Source organism: Lepisosteus platostomus, chromosome 8 (genome assembly GCF_059453375.1).
Source record: "Lepisosteus platostomus isolate fLepPlt1 chromosome 8, fLepPlt1.hap1, whole genome shotgun sequence".
Classification (NCBI taxonomy): Eukaryota; Metazoa; Chordata; class Actinopteri; order Semionotiformes; family Lepisosteidae; genus Lepisosteus; species Lepisosteus platostomus.
In genome coordinates this window covers 13,188,551-13,212,005 of record NC_142618.1, presented here as the reverse complement: position 1 = coordinate 13,212,005, position 23,455 = coordinate 13,188,551, and the positions used below count along the sequence as shown (strand labels likewise).

Genomic DNA, 23,455 nt, shown 5'->3' with positions numbered 1-23,455 from the left:
GTGCCTTTGACCTCCAGCGACCCCGTCTGACAATCAATATCCATAAACATATGAGCCTCAGATGTGAATAATACTATGACATGACACATAACAACATGTTAACCATCTATGACATAAAGCTGTGGTTGTGATGTGAAGTCACCGTGATTGTAAGATCTATGGTTTTTATTTTCTAAGTCACGTTTTCCTTTCCTTTCCCTACCGTGACATGCTGTTGCCAAATGCATAACTGTGGGATACCATCGCGACAAGACCTCCGCAGCATGTCATGATAGGGGACCCCATATATGTCGCAGCGGTGTATATCACGACTGGCGCCTTGCTTCCATGCCACCCTGGCACTGCTGTCACAAGAAAGGTCTCATATCAGGACATGATATACGCAGGACTTTGTGTCTCAACATGGGGTCAGCATAACCTGTCAAGGTATGTCCTATCGCAACATATGGATTCCATGTCGCGACATGGGGGCGGGGCATTTTGTCGGGGTATGTCATATCGCGATATAGGGCCTTTCATATCGCAACATGGGCGTGACCGTTATGGTCATATCGCGATATACGGGCTCTATGTCGCGATATGGGGGGTTGGGCGTTTTGGTCGGACCGGTCATGTCGCGATATAGGGCCTTTCATGTCGCGACATGGCCGTGGGGGTGTTTTTCATATCGCGATATATGGACTTAATGTCGTGACAGTGGCGCCATGACAGTGATGCGTCAGTCGCAATGTGTATCGCGATGTGGTCGATGATGCGCGCACTCCTATTGTGACATGCTATCGGAGTCGTGAACGCGCTGTGGATGCCATGAGATTCTTTTGTCTGCAATTCAGTGTTGACCTCAGTGCGACTTCTCTTAGATTGATTAATAATTGGAAACCAATGGATGTATAACTGTATATCAAGCGTGTCCATACAGAACACACGGATAACCGGGGCTACAGTATTGGACCAAGAAGAACTTTCATCACCTATGCATCTACATGTTCTCGGAACTTCCGCTGTGGCGCTTTACCCAATCAGAGTATCGATTCTCACTCTTCATCCAATCGCGGCCCGAACTGCTCGGGGGTTTAGCCAATCGCGGGTCTGAGGGCTGTTCAAGCTAGCAGGTGGATCGGCTTGTTTACTGTCAAGGAGAATTTATTTTTTAAATGCTTTACATATTTGCAAAATAACTAACAATTAATACATGGTATTTGAAGACTTTTAATCGTATATTTAAGATAGGGAAACACCTTCTGCTTTGTACTTTAAAAATGAATAGAAATGTAAAGTCTATGATCATTAGATTATTATGCTCGTACTTTCAATTTTGTTTTTTAAATGTTAAATTATATCGATCTTGAAACTAATTCCTAAAAATAGGAATATGGGCTCTCGTGTTGTGCCAGCGGTAATTTGGAAACTGGTGTCTCTTCACCAATGAAAGCAGTACACAAGCAATACATTTTCGTGAACAAGGTTAAAAAAATTACTAGAAAACACCTTCAGGGGTGGTACCCCAATATCCGATATCTGTACCTCGACTTGTGCGCTGTACTGCGTGGAGAAGCGGCTGTCTGCTAAGGGATAGGCTTTGGGTGCTATCTTTTCTATTTTTGCTGACGCACATTTTCCGGAAAAAATGAGTCGAGTCGTTTCGTTTCTCATTTACTATTTTACGTTTGGTGGAAGACTCTTTTCCTCGCAACTTTCATCGGTTCAAACACTCCCCCCCCAAAAAAAATTACGTGGTCCTCAGTTTAAAAAAAATCATTTAAAACTGAATTGGGCAACAAACGTTTGAACCCTTTTGAATGTGATGAATTTAACACCCATTTCTTGATTCGCGTACTAGGGCGAATAAAATCCGTAATATTTATACATACTATTTATGTATGTACTTATGTATACATACTTGAGCAAAGGTCTATCGTGTCCCTTCGATAGCTCAGTTGGTAGAGCGGAGGACTGTAGTGGTAAAGCCCGGCTATCCTTAGGTCGCTGGTTCGAATCCGGCTCGAAGGACAGACGTTTTGCTCTCCTTCATCAGGATCGAAATTCAAAGTGTCTCCTCTGCAGTTTATGTATTTTTTTACAATCCAAATCATCCCTCTTAGATGAATTGTTGTTAACTAGTTGTGAATCATCGGTCTATTAAATTTTATAGTCTCTAATAAAGGATTTTTTGAAAGAGGTGTCTGTGAAGGGGAATTAGCTCAAATGGTAGAGCGCTCGCTTAGCATGCGAGAGGTAGCGGGATCGATGCCCGCATTCTCCAAAGTTATGCATTTCTTTTACGACAACGTTGGCAGTATCATTTGGAATATCACCATAATGGGAATATCATTAAATACGGTATCATTTTTTTCAGTGAAATGTATACATTCTAATGTACATAAAATGCAGCTCGAATTGAAGGTAAAAAAAATCCACCTCCTTCGAGCCGGATTCGAACCAGCGACCTAAGGATGGCCGGGAATCACCGCTACAGTCCTCCGCTCTACCAACTGAGCTATCGAAGGGGCACTACACACGCCGTCCCTGCACAGGAAGTAATTGCGCGCTTCCGGTCTGCAAGGCTCCATTGAGAGGGCAGACTGCCGCCACAACCACGTCTTTAATAAATTACGTACAAGGAGAATGTGTTTAGTCAAGGTATTTCCTTAAGCACCTATTACTTATCCAGCAGTCTGACTATACAGCCCTGTCTAATACCGGACATTAATCCAATTTATGTGAAATTCTTTCTAGACAAGGATTTTTTTACTGGTACGGTTCGCCTTCTCCAGAACGTGTTTTTTGTTTACATTACATTAACAGGAATATGATTACCCTAGCAAATGATTGTCAATAAAACGCCGTTAAGGCAAAAGAAGCCTCTCCCAATCCCAGGCACCAAACATGAAGTTGTGATGACTGAATCCCTTAAATTAGTACGTTCCAGTAACAGGTTTTATGTCGTCTTCTCAATCGGGAATACAGTTTTAATTTAAAAAACACACACATACAGGAGGGTTATAACACAGGCTTTCGTTCCTCTATCCCTCTCTCCGACATCTTGATGAGTTCCTAGAGAGCTCCACACTTCAAACACAAACGAAAGCGCAGCACACAAACATCCCGACTGCACGTTCGTGGCGTTGGGTAAACAAGAGTGAAGGAGTCTTTCCCGAGCTGCGTCTTCGGGGACATTTCGTTTTGCCCTTGCCGAAAAACAAGAAAATGGTTACTAATTCAAACACTCGGGGAACTGCCTTCCTTTTACTCCATGTGCCCTGAGCATATTTCTATCCATAAGCAAAAGCTTGGAGAATGCGGGCATCGATCCCGCTACCTCTCGCATGCTAAGCGAGCGCTCTACCATTTGAGCTAATTCCCCTACGCGGGTTTTAGATTTTACTATGCGTCTAATGCAGTTTTTAATCCCCCATTTTATCATTAGAAACGTACAACCATTTATATACAAAGTTGCATACTTAAACTTACTTAAACTTTTGAGAGGATTTAAACCGTAGCACTTGGTTACCAGAGCCCATTTGCTTTGCAGAAGCCATCTCAGGTCTTACAATTCAGATGACATAGATAAGATATAAAATCAGAAAGATACAGGAGCACATCGTCAGGACACAGCGACATACAGGCTGCTGTGTTAATACATTATATACTAGGATTATTTCTTATGCTAATTGCCAGAGATGGTAGAGCAATGTCAAACAGCAGGGGCGATAAAGGGACAATCTTGCCATGTGACCCATTGCAACGACGAACGATCAGACGTGTTATCATGATCTAAAATTGTGGGTTCTGGACAGGCGTATATTTCAACCCCCAATTCAAAATGTCCTTGTTTCAACTTCATCAGAAGGTTTTTAACTTATTCGTTAAGGGTGGTGCTATATTCATATTTGAACTTGAGGGCTTGATTAAAGTCGGAAAGTCTACAAGCTGGAAGTGTTTCAATATCGGAGAGCCGCTTTACACAGACTTCATGGGGAATACTGGTAATCCCTGCTGGTTAAATTTAGGGCAAAATAGCTACTGTATTGCTAACTTTGTATAAATGAAAAGCCGAATTTTAAGTCGGTTCAGACAGTTCTGTCTTACAGTATAGTGCATCTGCAAAACGTAATATTATTTGCCCTAATTCATAGAGTCTGCTTTCTTCTCTTAAAACACTGTAACCCTGAAATGGGCTCTTTATAAAGACATAGTATGAAATACCCCTAATTTAATTAACCACATTTTACAAATGAAACAAATTCTACTTTACAAGACAAGCAATGTTAAAAAAGAGTGTAAACATTTACCAATATTCCTTTCTACGTAAAAAAAAAGTATTAAAGTCACACGTAAACCTCATCCTCTGTACTCATTTACCCCCTTCCTTTAAAAAAAAAAGATTATTAGGCAATAGTTCTTTGTAACAAGGTTTGGGCTAGAAAGTTTTCACAGGCTGGAAGGCTTGAGTCAGTTTCAAAGACAATGATTGTTTTGGACTGGTCAGACAACAAGAAAAGAAAGGTGCTATGTGTTATGACCAGACCGAGGACAATTGAAACTGGACACAGGCAGACCTGGCTTCCCAGAGAGGACAGGCTCAACGACTGTAGCCGTGATGTAGAAACTGGACACAGGCAGACCTGGCTGTCCAGAAATGATCGGCTCAGTGACCACAGCCTGGCTGTAGAAACTGGGAGGCAATGACAGACCTGACTATCCAGAGAGGACAGGCTCAGTGACTGTAGCCTTGACACAGAAACTGGACACAGGCAGACCTGGCTGCCCAGAAAGGTCAGGCTGAGCTCCTGCTGCCAGCAGGGAAAACCCAAGACAGAGGTAAACTTTCTGCTGCACTGGGAGAAATACTCCGGGATTAGATAAACACTCTTCTGATCCTACTGGGTGTGGAAACTCGGTAGAGCTGCAACCCAAGTATGTTGTGTCCTGTCAAAGCCTGAGGAACTGATAGTGAGCTTGTCTCATAACAATGTTTTATATGATATACAGTATGCAATGTCAATAAGATGCTTATTAAAGTCTGTAATATCTGTAAATGTTGTGTTAATTGTAATGGATTGGTCATGCCAATAAAGTTCTTTAAATGTGAAAGGCCTGAGAAAGGAGTAGAGCATCTGTTGACGGACGTGTGGCAAAACAGGAAGAGACTGCAGTTCCCCCTCAACCCTGTTTTTATAGGAGAGGAAAGGATGAGCCTTGTAAAAGAAAAAAGGAAAAGATCATGAGAAAGCCCAGCACCAGAGGTAGACATTCCACAAAATGTTCATGTTAAAATAATACTTTGACACTTAAATGATGGAACCCTTCAAATCAAGTTTTATATATTCCCGAATGTCTGTGTTTATGTTACACCTTCATGGCCATCGGCTTAAAACCAGCAAGTCTTTTTAAGAAATAAACGTTTCAGAAACTTCAACCAAAACACATGGGGAAAAAAGTTTGGATCCTTCTCTCCACAACAGGTTTGATGTATCTCCCCAGAACCACCCATGTGCTCCCAGACCAGCACAGACAGTTATATTACAACTATGCCATTACCCTTCAACCAAAGCTTGTAGTGTGTGTGTGTGTGTGTGTGTGTGTGTGTGTGTGTGTGTGTGTGTGTGATGTCTGGTAGTTCCACCTAGTGAGTGGGGGTTAATTATGGAGTTGACCAGGTGTCAAGGTACACTGTCCCTTCCCTTGTCCCTTTGTCCTTTGTGCTTCATCTGTCCCCCTGCACCACCTTTGGTCCAGACTCTCCAGCAACCCTAATGTGTCACCTCTGTGTGGTGATTGATGGACATCTAGGCGACAGCGTGTCATTGAAACATTGTTGATTGTCACCAGCCAGACTTGCACTGGAAAGGCTTGGAGACCTTGATGAAAGGAGAAAAGCAGACCCAAAGAGAACCCCCCCACACACAAAGAATCCATTATATGCATAAGGTATATAGCCCCTATGCATTTGTCCCACAACTCCTTTTGTCACGCTGTAACACATGAAAAGCAGATAATGAAATCACATATGAAACAACAGAAGTGCCTTTTAACTGCTCAGTGAGCACAATACTGTTTTCTTTTGCAACAACTCAAAAAACTAGGGAGGGGGTTACATGGTAACAAGAAGTGTTTTCCGTTTGATTGATTTACCGTTTGATTCATTTACATCTTATAAACGCAATAACTTCGATTCAAAATACTTTATTCATGTAAAAATGGGGGCAATTTAATATAACATGGAAGAAGAGAACGGAAATTAAAAAAGTGAACTAAAAGCTATGGTAGTAATAAAGGATTCCAGTCATGATTCGAGTGGGTTTCCGTTTTTTTTGTAGATGAATTTGTAAAACAACTTAATCTTTCAATCGCTGGGCACATTCATACTCCCTCGATGAATGACCCCCCCACCACACACCCAAACCAACAAGCACCGAGGGGTCACGTGAGCGGCGGCGGCAGCGGCTCGGTGCAGTGGTGACGCGCGCGCCAGGTGACTGTGATGTCACGGATTTGTGTGGTTCTGGATTCGGCTGGACAAGATGGCGGCCTCCACAGGTTTGTGTGAGAATCTGGGCTATTTTAGAGACAAAAAAATGCGATTATTCCGACTCGCGGGGTGGGCGCGCAGACGCGAGCAGGTCGGGGGGGAAACGCGTAATTTGACTTAAGCGGGAAGAGGGACGAAGTCGAGCGAGGGGGGAAAGAGTTGCGTTACTGCGGGATTTCTGCTTGTCGAACAAGAGAGGACGGAAGGTCTGTCGATGCACAGTCACTCATCATGCTGTGAATGTTGATCAGAACTGGAGGGGGGGATCGGTATTGGGGAAGGTTGCAGGCCCGATTGGCGTAGCAATGCAGGGAAGAGGACTGAGCGAAACCTATTTAATTCGTGTTTTGCAGGGTATTTCCTTCAGACTCTCCACGCGTGCATGCCCGTGTGTGCTCCGCTGCGGGCTCTTGTGTTTTGTTCAGGAAGTAGCGTTTCCTCGGGCCTGAAGCTGAAACGTATATTGCCGAATAAGTATTTTTAACGAGGGCGTGTGTCCAGATTTCCCCTAAACACGGTAACGCCAACCGTGAGAGCAGAACTGTCTTTAAATGACGAATACAGGGCGTCTTTGACGTGTGTGTTTGGGATTTCGAGTTAAAAGTGGCTATTCCCGTGGCAGTTGTATTTGCTTTAGGCCTGGCCGAAATCATTCATTAAAAAAAAGAACAAGATAACATGCTACCTCTCCTGCAAAAAAACAACACGCAGTAGGAAGAAGGACAGATGAGACGATTTTATTCTCCGCGGACAGCAAGAAGCTCAGAAATGGTACAGGAAGTGTTGCGATCTGCATTCAGTGTGGGTGTGCCTGGGAGTGTTAAGGTTGTTCGGTGTTCGTAGAGTTAATGTGAGCATATTTTGCCACTGACGTGCTTCGGTAAAAGATTCGATTGTTTTGCAACCTTGGAAGTGCTACAGAAATAAATCCCCTTTTAATTGGATCCGTGAGCCCGATGATACTTGGAATGCGTGCGTGAAATGGTGCATCCAATTTAAATAGTCTTATGTAATTGATTTATTAGCGGCAGGTGAGAAGGTGCACCTTAAATTCGCATGCGTTTGATTCCACTTACACTGATACGTGCAGCCCAGTGTTACATAAAAGCAATTTTACTCATACATTTCAGCGATGAATGACTGTCGAAACAAGATGTTGCCCCCCTCCCCCTTGGAGAAATCTGTTTTCGGAAACACTGCATGGATACGTAATATAGAAGTGCACTGCACAAGAGCAAAGGAAATGTTTTTATTTCGTTCTGAAAATCAATGTAGTCCCCTAAGCAAATAAACTTAATCAAAATGTCGTTAAAGTAATAGTAAACACTGCGGTGCTTTGAGCTATGCGCCTATCATGTAAAAAACGCAGCCCTTATAAAAGTCTTTCTTGTGCTCATCATGAAGAGTTAAAGTGGTATGGATATTGTATAAAGTAGTGCAAAAAAGGTTATTCTAGCCTTTAACAGTATTAAAAGCACTTTGCAGAACAGATAAACCATCCATTCCTGAGTGAATACTTGAATGAATAAAACTGTTACAACTGTCTTCACACATTCTTGCTTTTTTGGTGGTTCAGTCATCCAGCTAGAAATTTTGGTTTGTCTGGGTAAAATCCACAGACTGATGGGTGTTCTGTTCCCCGAGTTGCAGAATTGTTTCATTCCAAGGAGCGCTGTGCTCAGGTGAAATGGAAGACAGGAGTTCACAAAGCTAGATCTGTCTAGCTTTGTATTGCGTGTTGAAGATGGTTTGGTTTATGTTCGAAAGTATTGATGGCAAAGTGCATGTATTACAGAGATGCTAGCAGGTGGGTAGGTGGAGGTCATCAAGCAAAGATGCTCTGCTGCATATAATTAGTAGGCATTATTCGAATTTATCTAAGTGTTTTATCTTTGAGTTTCTTAAGTTGTTCAGACAGTAGTACCAGTGAGAGGTCTGCACTTAAGATTTGTCAAGGTCAATTAGAGAGTCTGCATTAACAAGCCAGGACTACTGCTTTCTACTTTCTAATCGTCTAAAAATAGCAATTCCTTCTATGAGATTCTCATGTTCAGGTGGAGAAGTGTTCTTTTCAAGGGGCAGTCTTTAGAGGACTTCTTTCAGTTCCCACAAACTCATAACCTGAATAGTAGAGCCCTTTTTTTACTGCAGTACTGCATGTGAAGGCAAGATCAGGGTTTGGTCTTTTATGTTCAGATTGAGGAAAAACTTTTTTAAAATGAAAAGCAAGTGTATTGAGACACTTTGGCCACATTTCTTTGCCTTAAGCTTTGAGAATTGCAGTAAACCCCTTTATTCTTAACTTTTGCACTTCACAGGAAATGTAGGAAATGTCAAATTTGCTTAGGTTGCACACACAGAATGGTCACGTTTTACAAGGTGTAAATGTATTTTCGGAGAGATGAGACGCAGGTTAAGGGAGAGAGTGACACACCTTAAGAAAACTGTTTTCAAGGCAGGGTTAGATCAAGATAGCCAAACGCAAGCTTCCAGAGGGCCACCTTGGTCCTTAGTTTCTATTATTAGTGCATTTCAGTTTCCAGTAGCTGTACAATAATTTGTCTGATGGATAGAATAAGTCTGCACATAATAATAATTAATAATTGCTTACACTTATATAGCGCTTTTCTGGACACTCCACTCAAAGTGCTTTACAGGTAATGGGGACTCCCCTCCACCACCACCAATGTGCAGCATCCACCTGGATGATGTGACGGCAGCCATAGTGCGCCAGAACGCTCACCACACATCAGCTATCAGTGGGGAGGAGAGCAGAGAGTAATGAAGCCAATTCATAGATGGGGATTATTAGGAGGCCATGATTGGTAAGGGCCAATGGGAAATTTTGGCCAGGACGCCGGGGTTACACCCCTACTCTTTTCGAGAAACGCCCTGGGATTTTTAATGACCACAGAGAGTCAGGACCTCGGTTTTACGTCTCATCCGAAGGACGGGTTAATGTACTGTTAGAAACATGACCTGTGCATTAGATGTAGACTTTTTTGTGTGCATATTTTACAAATGTGAAGAACCCATATGGTTATTTGATTCACAAGCCTCCCAGGTTTTGTGACTGAAACCAGGATATTGCCTTCAGCAACATGACTGGGCAGATTTGTCCATAGCCCCCCACAACACCTTGAGTGAAGAAGTTACTCCTGCTTTTGGTTTTAATTAACCTTTTCACACTTTTTTTAAACACATTTTGATCTGTAGTGTCCTCTGGTCCACCCTTTTAACCAAAATTGAACACGGTGGTTTAAATGAGTTCCTTCTAGTAATTTGACAATTTTAGTGCATCGTCCCTGGATTTAAATTCTGCTCTTGTACACGGTGTATCCAAATGTTCTGTTTGCCTTTTTTATTGCTTCCTCATCTTGTCTACGAGAAGAAAATGATGTGTCAGCAAAATCACCTCACTCTTTTTCAGTCTCAGTGTTTCCCATTTTATATTTATAGTTTATGCTACCTGCATGTAAAACTGCACTAGTTGGTACTGCATATCTGCCAGGTTACTTGAATTTTGTCTGAATCTTTCGGTGTTTTTTGGAGCCTTTAAGATTTGCTAGTTTCTAATTGTTAACTGATCCCCCTGATTTGGTATAATCTGTGAACTTAGCTTGAAGTTTACTCACTATCATGGAATCTTGATACTGAAAGACAGTGGACAATTGGCTATTGACCTGCAGACGCTGGGAAATGGCTATTAAAGATTCTTCAAAAGATTGAATGTCCCAGTTTTTAGTGTAGTGTTTGTTTTTTAGGAAACCTAAGATTATTATAGTGTCAAATCGGACAAGGAAGGGACACAAGTGTATCTTGTCATCCCAGGCAGTGACTAGGGGGGCAACTGTAAGTCCAAAGGCAACAGTGGAGATCTCCTACACAAACTGACAACTTAAAGATGAAAAGTAGTGAACACTGCCATTTAATGCTGCCTGTAGGACAGTTGCACTAATGGTCAGGTTGCAAGGGAGACCCCTCTTCTGAAGTGCTTCACAATAAAGGCAACTTGAATTTGACAGACTACATCTGAATGGCAGTGGAAACCAAGCCTTATAGTCAAACAAAATGAAAATATTTTTGGACATGCTTGGCATTGAAAAGATGAAGTTCAAGTTGAGAACATACTCAAGCCCACTGTGAAATCTCAAGGCAGGCGCATAATGTTCTGGGGTGGTTTTCCATCTGTGGAAACCCCAACATGTAGAGGAGGAGATTTTGGTCAAGCACCTGGTGCTGTTCTCAGCAGACCGTCTCGATCCCCAGACATCAGTCCAGATGAACGGTTGTGGGTCGAAGCTCAAGAATATATAGAAGCTCTTATATAGAAACAGAAGATCCAGACCTAGAGCAACCTGGAGGAATGGTCATGATTTCTGATTCAAAAGTGCCAGAACCTCACAGCACACTACAGAAGATACTTGCTAGTCTCATCCCTGTCAGAGGAGGCTTTACACAATTCTGAGTACTGCAATTTCAGTAAAAGTCGCCGTTATGTTTTTGGGACCTGAATTATTTATGACAGTTAGTACTTCTCTGTGCAGTACCATGAAGATTACAGTATAACACTTTTAGATTTTTAAGCCAAGGCACTTTGTCCAGTCTGTAAATATTTCTGTTCTGTTTTTTTTTTGTTCTCTAGATGTATGATTACATCTGGCACTTTATGTTCCATCGCCTGCATTTTAAGAATGAAATGTTTTCACAGCTTCATAAATTCATCATTCTGTTTATTTCTAGGTGCTTGCTTTATAAAATAGAACTACGAGAACATTTTGAACTTGTCAAGGACTGACATTTTTTTCCCATTATTTAGATTTTAATGTTTTAGAAGATTATGTAGGCTGTTTTGTAAAAGATTTTGATTACTCCTGTACCCCTTTTAATGCTAATAATCTAAAATTTAGTTTAAAAGTCAATGCAAAAGCGTTTCGATGCATTTTATTTTGTGCCATTTATAGTAGCATTAATTTTGTTGAATTTCAACTTGTATAGCTATATGATGTTTAAATGCATAAATGAACTGGATTACAACATTTTATTCTTCAGAAGGTTAGAGAATAAACCTTGTCAAGAGTGAAACTGATATTCTTATTAAGGTAAACAAGGTTATGTACAGCAGCTGGTCTGTAAATCATAATGTGTCATTGTCTTCAATGCACTACCGCAGGTTATCTCAGGTCTGTAATAAAGTTGAATAGTAATGTTTGTCAAATATGGTCAATACAGTGTGTAGCTGTATCAGCATGGGAGTTGCAAAGGAACAGGATGAGGTTATTTACACCCTGAAAAGTAACGTTTTTACTTTTTAACATGGAATTTGCCAGTACATGTTCCATTGTGATAGAACCGGTGATAGGCAAGCCACGAAATTCATTCCTAACTGTAGATAATGTAAAATGTGTTTCTTTTTCTGGCGTTCAAAACATTCTCGCATTTATTCAATTATTACAGGCTAGTCTATTAACTCAGTGGTTGAAAGCATTTAATTTATGGAGTGCCAATACAATGAATTTAGCTTGTAGTACTGTGAAGATAATAGATAACATTATGTAGCATTCCTTTTATTGCTTTAAAGTTTTAATTTCACTATTTCACGCAGCACTGGCATTTCCTGCATTTTTAATGTAAAATTGCTGAAGCCTTGCACTTTTGCTGTTTGCTTTTTTGTTAGTTGTTTTATTTAGTTCACCTTATTTAAAAATTCATGTAATTGACTGCAGTGCTGCGATGATGGCATAGTGTCTCAGTGCAGTTAGTCTTGCACTGTAATGCTGTCTCTTGCAAGTCAGTTATATGCCAAACCAATGAAGTAGAAGGAAATGGAAAATAGTTTTAATCAGAACTTCATCAGCAGGTGTAGCACTGATTCCATTTTTTTTTCATTTACTTACCGAGGTGTGCATTTATAAATTTGCTGTTTTAGAGGAATAGTTTTCTGCGTTGTATTATTGGTATCTGTTGTCAGCCTTGCGTTCTTCATTTTCGTCTTGTAGTATTTAAGTGGCATGTGTTGTTTCTGTAGGAGTCAAAGTTCCTCGTAATTTCCGCTTGTTGGAAGAGCTTGAAGAGGGACAGAAAGGAGTAGGAGATGGTACTGTCAGCTGGGGTCTTGAAGATGATGAAGACATGACACTCACAAGATGGACAGGCATGATCATTGGACCGGCAAGGGTAAGTGTTGAAGAGCTAGAACACTGAGAGATTTCATTTCATTTGCAAGTTTGCAGATATATTCAAAATAGATAAGCTTGAATTACCCAGCACCTGGAGCAGGTCAGGTAAGAGCTTGACATACACATAATGGACAAAAAATGGAGACACTTTATAGGGCTTTGCGTTACTATGTACAGCTTGCGTGTCAACCAGCGTCAGGAATTCTGCAGGGTGGATGCAGCACCATTGTTTCACAAGAAAAACTACTCGTGCCTCGTTGCTGGAGGTGGGTATTGTTTGAGCGTATCTCATTAATCCTTAATTGTGTTCGGATCTGATGCCTGAGAAATCGCGCTCCTCAAACCACTGGGAAACCAAATGTGCTTTGTGGATGGGAGCATTGTCATCCTGGAAAACACCCCTCCCAGCAGGAAAGAAGTGCTGCAATATGGGATGGAGATGATCACTCAGGAATATTAAGCAGTGATTAGTATTGACCTTGACTTCTAAGAGAATGAGCGCACCCAAACCATGGGTAATGACACCCACAGAATTATGGAGCCACCAGAACCGTTCTCTGTTCGATCCAAGCACTCGGGACTGTAGAGTACTTTAGGTACATCGGCACTTGGCGCCATACGTCCATTCTTCTGTCCTGTGGTATCTCGTTCGAGTTCTTCTGTGGACTGTTTTTCATTAAACTGTTTGCTCACATCTCAGATTGAAATTTACAGTAAATTGATATGCAGTTGCTTGCCTGTTTTATTTTCAATTCAAGCTTTATTATCCCTGGGGGAAATTAGTTTTTCAGGCACAGTGCAATACAACACAGATAGACAAACATTACCAACAAAGAAGACAGTACTGTAGTGTTTCAGGAGTTAAGAGAGTTACTCAACATTGTTTGAGAGTGCACTTTTAATTCAGGCACAGCTATCACGAGCCCGGAGTATGCACTTCTGCCTGCTGTTGCCCTTTGCTGATTTTGTCATTTTGAAGTTTCATGCTGACATAATTTCAGTGACTGCTGTTTGTGAAACATCAGCAAGTTGGGCTGCCTTGGATACTAAAATTTCTTACAAACGTGCCTCAGCAATCACCCCTCTTTTAAATCCACCGAGATCTCTTTTTTTGTAAACATGCCAGTCATATTTACAGTCAACCTGGTTATCCAACATGCTCACTCGGGCATTGTTTTTTATTTTTAATTGTTTTTCCAAAAAATGATCTATTTGTTTTTCCACTTAAATATTGTTGGTTACAAGACCTTATTAAAGGTGAAAAAAGGTCTGACTTGATTTGTCTTAATTTCAGCCTTTAAATCAACAAAATCTGAAATTTCAATAAGAGTGTAAATTTAGATCACTTTATTGGCCAGATACAATTTCTTGTATTAGGAATGTGTCTTTTTGCATACCCCAGCTTGCTCTCCATGAGGCACACAGACAGGGAGAGAAGCTGGGGGTCAGAGCGCAGGGTCAGTTATTTACACGGCCCCCTTGGAGCAGTTGGGGTTAAGGGCCTTGCTCAGGGGCCCAACAGAGTAGGATTCCTCTGCCGGCCGCGGGATACGAACCGGCAACCTTCCAGCCACAGGCGCAGATCCTGAGCCACAGAGCCACCACACCTCCCCTAAACGGAGATATTACTGCCCGGTTTCGAACTGGGGACTTTTCGCATGTGAGGCGAACATGATAACCATTACACTACGGAAACTTGTGTAAACTTTTGATATCCACTCTACTTGTCCGATACCTGTCTTTTACACAGGCGTTTCCATTGTTTGGTCTCCTAACTGTATCTCATACTGTAGCAGAATGTATTGAGAGGCGGCTTTTTGATTCCTGTGCACATGATGATTCCTGGAGGTCAATAATAAGGGCCTCTGTTTTTTAAAAGCAATCAGAAGGACATAGGACTGTAAGTCAACTCGTTGGCTTTGAAGTGACATGGTTACCTCACGGCATTGTTGAAATTGAGATCAGGTTTATAATTACCACCTAGGACACAATTCAAACCTCCAGATGTGGACTCCTTAATCGGAAATGGCCTGTGGTGGAGTTGTGTGCTGTTGCACAGAAAGCTGCATTGCGGTTAATTAGACCTACGTGAAAGGGATTGGTCAACACTGTCAATTTAGTTTTCATGTTCCATTCTTCATTATGCGGATGCCACTTGTTGAAGGGCTGCAATCAACTGATTGTAGTTGCTGATGGGTTGCACACTTACTTGCACACTTATAGCCATTCAGTTTGCAAGAAATGTCATTCTTTCACGTTCTGTTAGTTTGATATTAGAAAAGGCTGATGTGTGAAATTATACTGTCTGGCTTTGCGGTTGGGTACCATTTGCTGTTGTGAAAAAGGTTAAGTGGTTTTGAAGCCTGCATTTCCATCAAGTTTGTACTATTTTTGTATCTCTCTGCTGTAAAAAATGCTTAAGAGCCATTTGAGGGGATTTTGTTTATTAGTGCAGGAAGAAGTACTTGCCAAAGTTTTTTCCTTATACATTCATCTAGTTTGTTCAGGATTGTGCGTGAATGTGTTTTGACTGATCACCTATGTACAGAATGCTTGCTAATTAACACAAACTTGGCTGCCTGCATTCAGTAATTTGATTAATTACCTCTGATTTTTACTTACGTAAGGGAAGCTGACTTTACACCATTACACCTTATATAGTAATAATGTATTAGACCTATATTTCCTTTAAGTGGCTTCTAACCTGTGAAAGTGAGGTTCCGCCACAGGCATTGATTTTTGTCTGTTTCTAACTGGGATGTTTTTGCTTGATTTGTGTTTTTTTCTCATAAATTGGGATAACTGCTGACAATATGCCCTTCATTACTTCATTACTGGGAATAGCGGGTATACCAGATGACCAAAAAAACCAAAGGACCAAGGTCCATAGTGGCACCTCTTGCAGGCCCAGTATATTGTGTCATAAGGTGTGTAGACATCTGGGAAATGGAGGCTTTGTGAGCCACACCAGCAGGAAAGTTGTCATATGGTGGCTCAGTGGAAGAAAATCACCAGTATTGATCCTCCTCATGACAGACCGACTGTAATTAGACCAGACAGAGATCCCTTGGGTAGAGTTCCTTTATTGTGGTAGTTTATACTGATAGAAACAGCTAGTCATAGAAAAAAAATGATTTGACTTTAATACAGTTTGTCAGATTGTTTTTGTTTCAGTGCACGTCTGGTTTGCATCAATAATTATATATAGCGCCTTTAACAGCAATAAGCAAAGTTTATTGCTGTTAAAATAAGCAGTTAATTTAATTTGCTTATGACATAATCAGTTTTAAATTTTCTAAGCACAACAATCATATTTTTTCTTACCTTCCAAAACATAACTTATAGCTTGGAGAGCAAGCAGAATTTGCAGATGGATTAGTAGGACCAAAAATGAAAAATGTTTTCTTTAAGCATTTTCTTTTAAGAAAAGCACATAATTAACATCAGGTGTGGGTCCCCTTGTTTGTAAAATGATTTCAGTGTTAGACCACACACCTGTTTTTTAATGCAATTATTAATAGCCATTTTTGGTCTCGCCATTTTCCTTGGGCTGTTTTTCAGGCTAGATTGGCGTGATACAAGTTGCAATCAAATGCTTGAATGAGATGTTGATAGGAACAGACAATACAGCTGAGCCTATGATGGAACATGAGACAAAATTCATTGTAGTTAATCGAAAAGGCTGAAAGATTGATCTGTTATGGTCAAATTTAATTTGCCAATTTCAGGACAAGGCCATCAAAACGTTTGTGGGAGAGAAAACAAAGTTATAGAGCAATCAAAACAAATGGTTTATCATCACCAAAACTGTATCATCAAGAAAACTTCTGAAGGAACAAGAAATGAGCAAATCTGCTCATCTGTGATTTATATAATTCACGTTAAACTGGAGTTTATAAGTAAGTATATAAGCTGGAAGTAGGTACTCTGCCAAATTAGTTTTTAAATGAAGAAGGCATTTCAGAAGTATTGGGAGAGGTCAGGTTTGTGATTTACATTTTTTGTCACAAAAAGATTGCCCTTTTTACTATTGTTTTAATTAACGCAAGTTTACAAGTGCATGGTATTTTAGGAATAACAGTAAAATAATCTCACAAAATGCTGCCTTTTGTGCATATAGAAGATATTTTATAGTGTAATAGTCTAAAATATAGTATAATACAGAAGATGGTAAGTCCACAATAATCGCTTACTAAAATCACAATGTCAGGTTTTTGAGATTTGGTAAGATTTTCAAATTTTAGAGACTGATAAAGGCTCGGGAGAATTTTCTAATGTTTAGACGGTTTGAAATGCTACAACAAGAGTACACTTGGTAGTGTATTTTGTAAAGCAGTTTGCAGATTTTATTAGTGGAAACATTTTGCACACATTTACAATGCTGCATGTAAGCAGTTTCTTATGAAAATCTCCACCAGTCTGTGGGTGTTAGCTGTCCATCTGTATAGCAAGGCAAGTAATGCAACACAGGTCCCATTGTAGGCTGCAGTATAATTTCTGGCATATACACTGCAGTTTGTCAATGTCACCAATAGCATAAATTATTTTAAACAATTATTACTAAGCTATAAAATTTAAAGGCAGTATTTTGTGTTGTTTAAGTACTTTATCTGTGAGTAACAGTCACTGCACTTAAGAATAAAACTTGGTGATTTGATATTTTTTAATATTAAGACATCTACACTAGGTCAGATATCATTGAATGAGTGACTGAGGATGGATACCAGTCAGCCTCTTCTAGTGTAAATGCTACTGTACACATCCAGAAATACTTGTATCCTCTCAAAAGTTGAGTTTGTTTTCTGAACAAACAGATGAAAATTAGGATTCCAGCCTGCTTTTTCTGCTGTAAACATGTTGAGGGTGGATTCTGGAAAGATTGCAGAAAATACCCAACAAAAATAAGGCAAATGCCACATCATCACAGTGCTGCCCTCCATTAAGTTCAGTTGCCACTGGAATCAATGGCTGTAAGCGGAACAAAAAACACTCTTATTTCAGTTAGATCAGTCCTTATTAAGTTATAGTAAACATTGCTACATAAAAATAAAAAAGTTTTCATTGTTAACTTACTTGTGCAAAAATAGTCCTATATTGGAGATCTATTTAAATTTCAGCTGCTTGGTTTTAAGATAACACTTAAACCTGATCTGTATTTTGTAGTATAAAAGTAGCCTTTGGGCTCATGGATGTGTAGAAATGAATAAACAATAACAAGGAATACCTTACAATGAGTCTCAATTAGGTTTGATAGGTAAATGTGATGGATTAGCTTCTTTCAGCAGCTCTAGGTCAAGCTCATCACATCTCCGAACCCAGCAAGACTGGGCATGATCAGTACTGGGATGTGCAGCCTCCAAGACGAAACCTGTTATGCTTTACATGGTTATAGTGGACCAGTAGGTGTCACTGTTCTTTCCTGGAGCAGAATTTCAGAACAACAATACCCCGGTATACGGACAAGGGTATTCTGCTATATGCTGTACCTCTCTGATGAGATGAGAGGTTCTAACCGTTTGGTCATTGAAGATCACTTTTTGAAGCCTGGGTTTCTGGCTAAATTCCACCCTGGGCTTGAACAGTGTGGCCTGCTTTGGCAGTTCTCCCTTGATACAATTGATAAGCAATTTCTCACTTGTCTTTCAAATGTGTTGCACAGAATGGCTGCCGTGCGTCTTCCAGGTGGGTGGTGAATAAAACGGGTCCCCTCCTACATGTAAAGCTCTTGGGAGCTTTTTAGAATGAAAGGTGCTGTATTAATGCAATTTATTATTACTGTGTTAGAAGTGGCTTTGAGGTTGGTTGAATTGGTTGAAGTTAGCTTCGGCTTTGATACAGCTGGGGGTTGTTTTGCCCCTTATCTTTGTATGACACATGATTGTTGAGCCAGAGTCATATTGAGGGAAAAAAAAAAACTTGTCATTGACCTCTTGAGCAGGTGTCGAAAAGATATCTGGTTAAGGTTATGTGCTCAAACCAGACGTACGCTAAATTAAATTTCAAATCCAAATGTTTTTGCTGCCGTTTTTTTGGCTAAGGAAACTATTGTCATCTATAGTTTTTACATTGTGAGGTGAGTATTTTTAACCATGCTGTATTAGTGTAACGCTTTGCTTACTTGTGTAAGTTCATTGCAGTTTGCAGCATATGATATTCTTGTTCTATGTGAATTAAAATGTGTTTCTTTGGGAACAGCTGTGCCTAAATCTCCCAATATTGTCTTTTTTTCTCTAGACTAACTATGAAAACAGAATATACAGTCTCAAAGTAGAGTGTGGACCTAAATATCCAGAAGTACCACCAACTGTTAGATTTGTAACAAAAATTAGTATGAATGGGATAAATAATTCCAATGGGACGGTAAGTGTACATTTCTGTATATTTGAAATAGCATCATTAGTAGAAAGCATAAATGTAAGATTCAATAAGTATTTGCAAGCAAACTGTTTGACTGGTCACATGTACATGGACAGATGCTGGGAAACTATTTTGCTTTTAGCAGTTTTACCTCATTGTGTTCAGCAGAGGATCTGCCAAAAGTACTGTTTAATTTGCTGTACTTGTGCATAGGGCTCTGTACTACCTCATAGGCTGGAATAGGTTATGAAGACATGAAGACATTTTAAAGGTTGAAAGTATGTAATATATATCTATAAATTACTGACTAAAATATTGTAGTTAAAGCATTGGCAATGCTCTGTTCATGTGTATTGCAACACTGATGTCCATTAGTCTACCCTGCCTGACTATCCACTTTCATCGGTGTAAGAGTCTGTTCATGTAAAAGTAGTGGTGAAGGCAGCGCAGATACAGACTGCTGTTACAGCAGCATCGACACTAGAGGCAGCCTGAAACCCAACGTCAAACATGCAGTTGTATTGTAGCACCTGCAGTAGGTGCAAGTAGTTCACCTGTTTGTGTATGATTGTTTAATGCATGCATTGTAATATAGGAGGTCTCATGCTATAGTATATAATACTTGTCACCTTGAAGTGGAATGGATAAGCGACTACCTTTTACTTTGAAACTTAGAGGAAAAGAAAAATGAAACGTTTTAATAGACTAATGGGGGGAAGAGATGTCTGTTATTTGCTGAATGTCCGTTAAAGCACAAATGATGTTTTTTCAGCTGAATATCACACTATTATATGAAGACTATGTATACTATATGTGCTTTCTGAATCTTTTTCACTTATTTTAAGTGTACTTTTTTTAGTTTTTTAATAGTTCTATCCTATTTTCCATTGATATCCTAATCTGTCTGCTTCTTTCATGAAACAGGGGAAAGTACCATTGATAAACAGTAGAGATTTAATTCGATTAGTAGAGATTAATTTAGATTTAAATTCTTTTGTAAAATCACTCAACTAATTTGATGTTTTTGAAGCATTTCATTTGGCGATTGATATTCTCTTCTTTCCATTGCAGGTGGATGCTCGTAGCATACCAATTCTAGCTAAATGGCAAAATTCCTATAGCATTAAAGTTGTTCTTCAAGAGCTGCGGCGTCTAATGATGTCCAAAGAGAATATGAAGCTTCCACAGCCACCAGAAGGACAGACCTACAGCAATTAATTCTAATAGATTCTTACGACCCTCTGTCTTAAACCTTATTCTCCTAAAATGTCTTGTAAATTTTCACAATGCTTACCACCCACACAATGAAATTCATCGGCAGATGCAGGATTGGGACATCGCTGTTAGTCAAGTAAAAACAAAATGTTGGCCCATTATGTGAGGCACGGTTTAAAATAATAATAAAAAAAAGAATAGAACTGCACAAAATTATTTTCTTCTTTATTCAAGACACTGTTTTGGATCATAAGCTTGAATTGTGAAAGTTGGGCTTTTTATTTTGGAGAGAAGCATGACACAAAAAGGTCAGGTTATTGCAGAGCTATATATGTTAAGTTAAAAATACTGGTCTCAATAAGAAAAATAGGATGTGTATATAATGGCATGCTTTAAAAAACCCATCTTATTAAAAGAGCTGCAAATTAAGTTCTATGTTAGTGAAATCTAGCAGGTACACTGACTCATGTTGCAAATTTTGTTCATGAATATTAGTTCCAAGTGTGGGTGTAGACTACTAGTAGTGTCACAGAGTGTTAAGGGTTGTTTTTGATACCTGTATTTATGACAAAAACCGATCATTTCTGTAAAGCAGCTCTTATATGTGACATGTAACAGACATTGCAGATATTTGTTTACAGTCTTTGTTCTACTAAAAAAAATAAACTTGCATTTAACTTTTAGTGAAAAAAATAAGACAATAGGTGTATGGAAATGTGATTTTCTGAGATTAAAACCAGTCTCTGAGATTTAAGTATGGACTTTTCCTTTTTTCCCTTCAAAACAGGATTAAACAGTTTATATTTGTTTTAGAAAGAGGCTTGCAAATTTTTTTTGCATTGCACAAAGGGGTGTGAATTCAGCTACAAAGCTTTAGAGCCATTTGATCCAGTACTATAGATATCTAAATCTTTAAACGTTTAACTCCAGGTAGGTGGGCAATCTGTAACAAAAATAAACAATTTTAAATGAGTAGTTGTGCACAGGCAAAACCATTAGCAAGGAGAAAATAATATGTGAGTTTCAAGTTAAGAAATGTGTTGTCTAGTAAGAGAAACCCCTTTTGCTAAAACAGAACAAAAGTGTTTCCAAGGACCTATAAAAACTGCTGTTTTGTTATTTTTATGTGCTGTTAACAATTTTAACATCTTGAGAACCTTTAGAACTTTTGGCATTTTCTGTTTAATGATGAAAATCACTGTCTCTGAAAGAAGGCAAGAGATAGGTTGCAGTAAATGTCTGAAGAATTGCTATTTTCCCCTGCTTCCATGGCTAATGTTAGGTAATCATTTATTGACTTATTGTTTGAGATGCCTGTGCAAATGTGACTATACATTACAGTTTGATCTGTCTTAGCGATATTGTCCCCCCTGTTGAGTGAATCACTAAACCAGTGAGGTGCCTGGAATCTTTGTAACAATGGTCATTGCTCTTGAATCCAGGGGAGGAAAATAAAGCTTTCTGTAGTTACTGAAACCAGTAATAGTTTTTTTTAAAAGACAACGTGCCATAAATTCACTGAGCTTTGGAATGTGAAAAAGAGGTTAAAGCACACCATCAAACCAGATTAGGTGGGTGTCAATTTAATGATTTCCATGTAATGTTGGCATTTAACTTCATGTTGGTTGAGTCACCCCATTTTTATCATTTCTGGGAGATAGCATTATAACAACCACAATTCCTAAATTAGCTTTAAAGTTCTAGTTTTTGGTTTTTATTTTGAATTTTATTTTTGCTTTTTAATGCCGGTATTCGAATTTTAATAGTATTACATTTTTTTTTGTTCCTGTGCAGTGTATCACAATTTTAACTTTGGGGCCAAATTAATTTCAAATAAATTGTTCAAAATCTTCTCATCCTTACCAAGGCTCTGAATGTGCACTTTGAGTCTGTGTTTTTTTTATTGCTACCCATTAGTAAATGATTAAATGGTTGATAACTCAATTTTTTTAGTAGAAATACTTAAAAGATTTGTAAAATTATTTTGCAGTCAATCCCAGTTAATGCCTTTATGAAAAACAAAAACTTTTGGAATAAACTTTTTTTCCCCAATTTTAATCAACTCTGATTACCTTGTATCCACACAGCATTATTACTGTTTTTTGAGAGAGACACAGTGCCTGGTATTAATTATGTGGATCTCGCTAGCAGTGGGGCAGTTCTCCAGCTGCAGGCAAGTCACTGGGATCACTGTTGTGTGATATACAGCACTATTATATAATAACCTGGTGATATTTGGCTCAAACAGTGGTAGATCACCGCTAAGGGAATTGTTTGTGGTCAATTAATGACATCAACCCCCACAGTTCAGCTGTGGAACCCTGGGATATCGAGCATTCTGACAGCATTTTCTGGGTCAGCTGCTCAGGGGCTCCTGCTGTTCTCATCCTCTGCTTGTAGAAGGACATGCGAGCTTGTGTGAACGGTGGGATTCAAAACCCTCTTTACCAAAGCTCTTGGGAGAGCGACCACAAAATGCAGCCGAATCAGAGCTTCTTCAGTGACTGACTTAACGATGCAAAGTCTCCAGGGTCCTTTGCTCAACCGCCTCAAAAATGTCTGGACAGAAATAAGCCATGCTTGCTACGTAAGTACTTTGGGCTAACCATCTGAAGTTGAAAAGCACCTCTATGCAACATATTAGTATTAAAAAAATTTTTTATAAGTGCTGTGTGCCTGTTCTACATTTATGTTGAATCTAAGGAGGGATGGTGACTTTGAAGCATTCAGTCATGATCCCACGAATAGTAGCTTTGCCCCTAAGGCCAAGCACAAACACCAAATTACTGTTACTTGTATGAAGGAGGATTCCTGCAACAGCACATCATCATAGGGTCTAGTTGTCTCACAACTAGACCCAGCACTGGGAATAATTTTGACCCAAATTGTCGTTAAACAGTCTAGAGGTTATATTAGACAGTGCCTAGTCTAATTTTATAAGTAGAGACTGAGACCACCAAAATAGTTTTCAGATATCATTGTGTTGACTTGGCTGTGCAGTCTTATAACTGCAAATGGAGTTTTGTAAGGAATGCACACTCCTGCCCACACCATCACACTCAGACATTACATGCATCAACTGCTCTGTTGTACACTATCGGCATACAGTTCTGCACAACTGCACACTCGCTGTCACACTGGGCTATGCAGAACCTTCCTTCGTAACTGAAGA

General features: G+C 39.6%; 1 protein-coding gene and 4 non-coding genes across 5 annotated transcripts; 3 read left to right on the top strand and 2 right to left on the bottom strand.

Annotated features, from left to right (window-relative positions):
• Positions 1-1,922: 1,922 nt before the first annotated feature.
• On the top strand, positions 1,923-2,010 carry trnay-gua (transfer RNA tyrosine (anticodon GUA)). Its single transcript is given in 2 exon segments — positions 1,923-1,959; positions 1,975-2,010. It is a non-coding gene; the product is annotated as a tRNA-Tyr (tRNA).
• Positions 2,011-2,190: 180 nt separating this feature from the next.
• trnaa-agc (transfer RNA alanine (anticodon AGC)) lies at positions 2,191-2,263 on the top strand. The gene has a single exon. It is a non-coding gene; the product is annotated as a tRNA-Ala (tRNA).
• A 156-nt stretch (positions 2,264-2,419) lies between these two features.
• On the bottom strand, positions 2,420-2,507 carry trnay-gua (transfer RNA tyrosine (anticodon GUA)). Its single transcript is given in 2 exon segments — positions 2,420-2,455; positions 2,471-2,507. It is a non-coding gene; the product is annotated as a tRNA-Tyr (tRNA).
• A 784-nt stretch (positions 2,508-3,291) lies between these two features.
• Positions 3,292-3,364, bottom strand: trnaa-agc (transfer RNA alanine (anticodon AGC)). Its single transcript has one exon. It is a non-coding gene; the product is annotated as a tRNA-Ala (tRNA).
• Positions 3,365-6,410: 3,046 nt separating this feature from the next.
• On the top strand, positions 6,411-21,037 carry ube2v2 (ubiquitin-conjugating enzyme E2 variant 2). The gene is made up of 4 exons (XM_088642474.1): positions 6,411-6,540; positions 12,561-12,709; positions 18,946-19,071; positions 20,140-21,037. The coding sequence occupies exons 1-4, from the start codon at positions 6,525-6,527 to the stop codon at positions 20,284-20,286; spliced, it is 438 nt and encodes a 145-aa protein (XP_088498600.1). The 5' UTR covers positions 6,411-6,524; the 3' UTR covers positions 20,287-21,037.
• Positions 21,038-23,455: the final 2,418 nt, after the last annotated feature.

Coding starts and splice junctions, on each gene's coding strand:
- ube2v2 (XM_088642474.1), top strand. Junction 12,710..18,945: donor TGATCATTGGACCGGCAAGG/GTAAGTGTTGAA, acceptor TTTTTTCTCTAG/ACTAACTATGAAAACAGAAT. Junction 19,072..20,139: donor TAAATAATTCCAATGGGACG/GTAAGTGTACAT, acceptor TTTCCATTGCAG/GTGGATGCTCGTAGCATACC.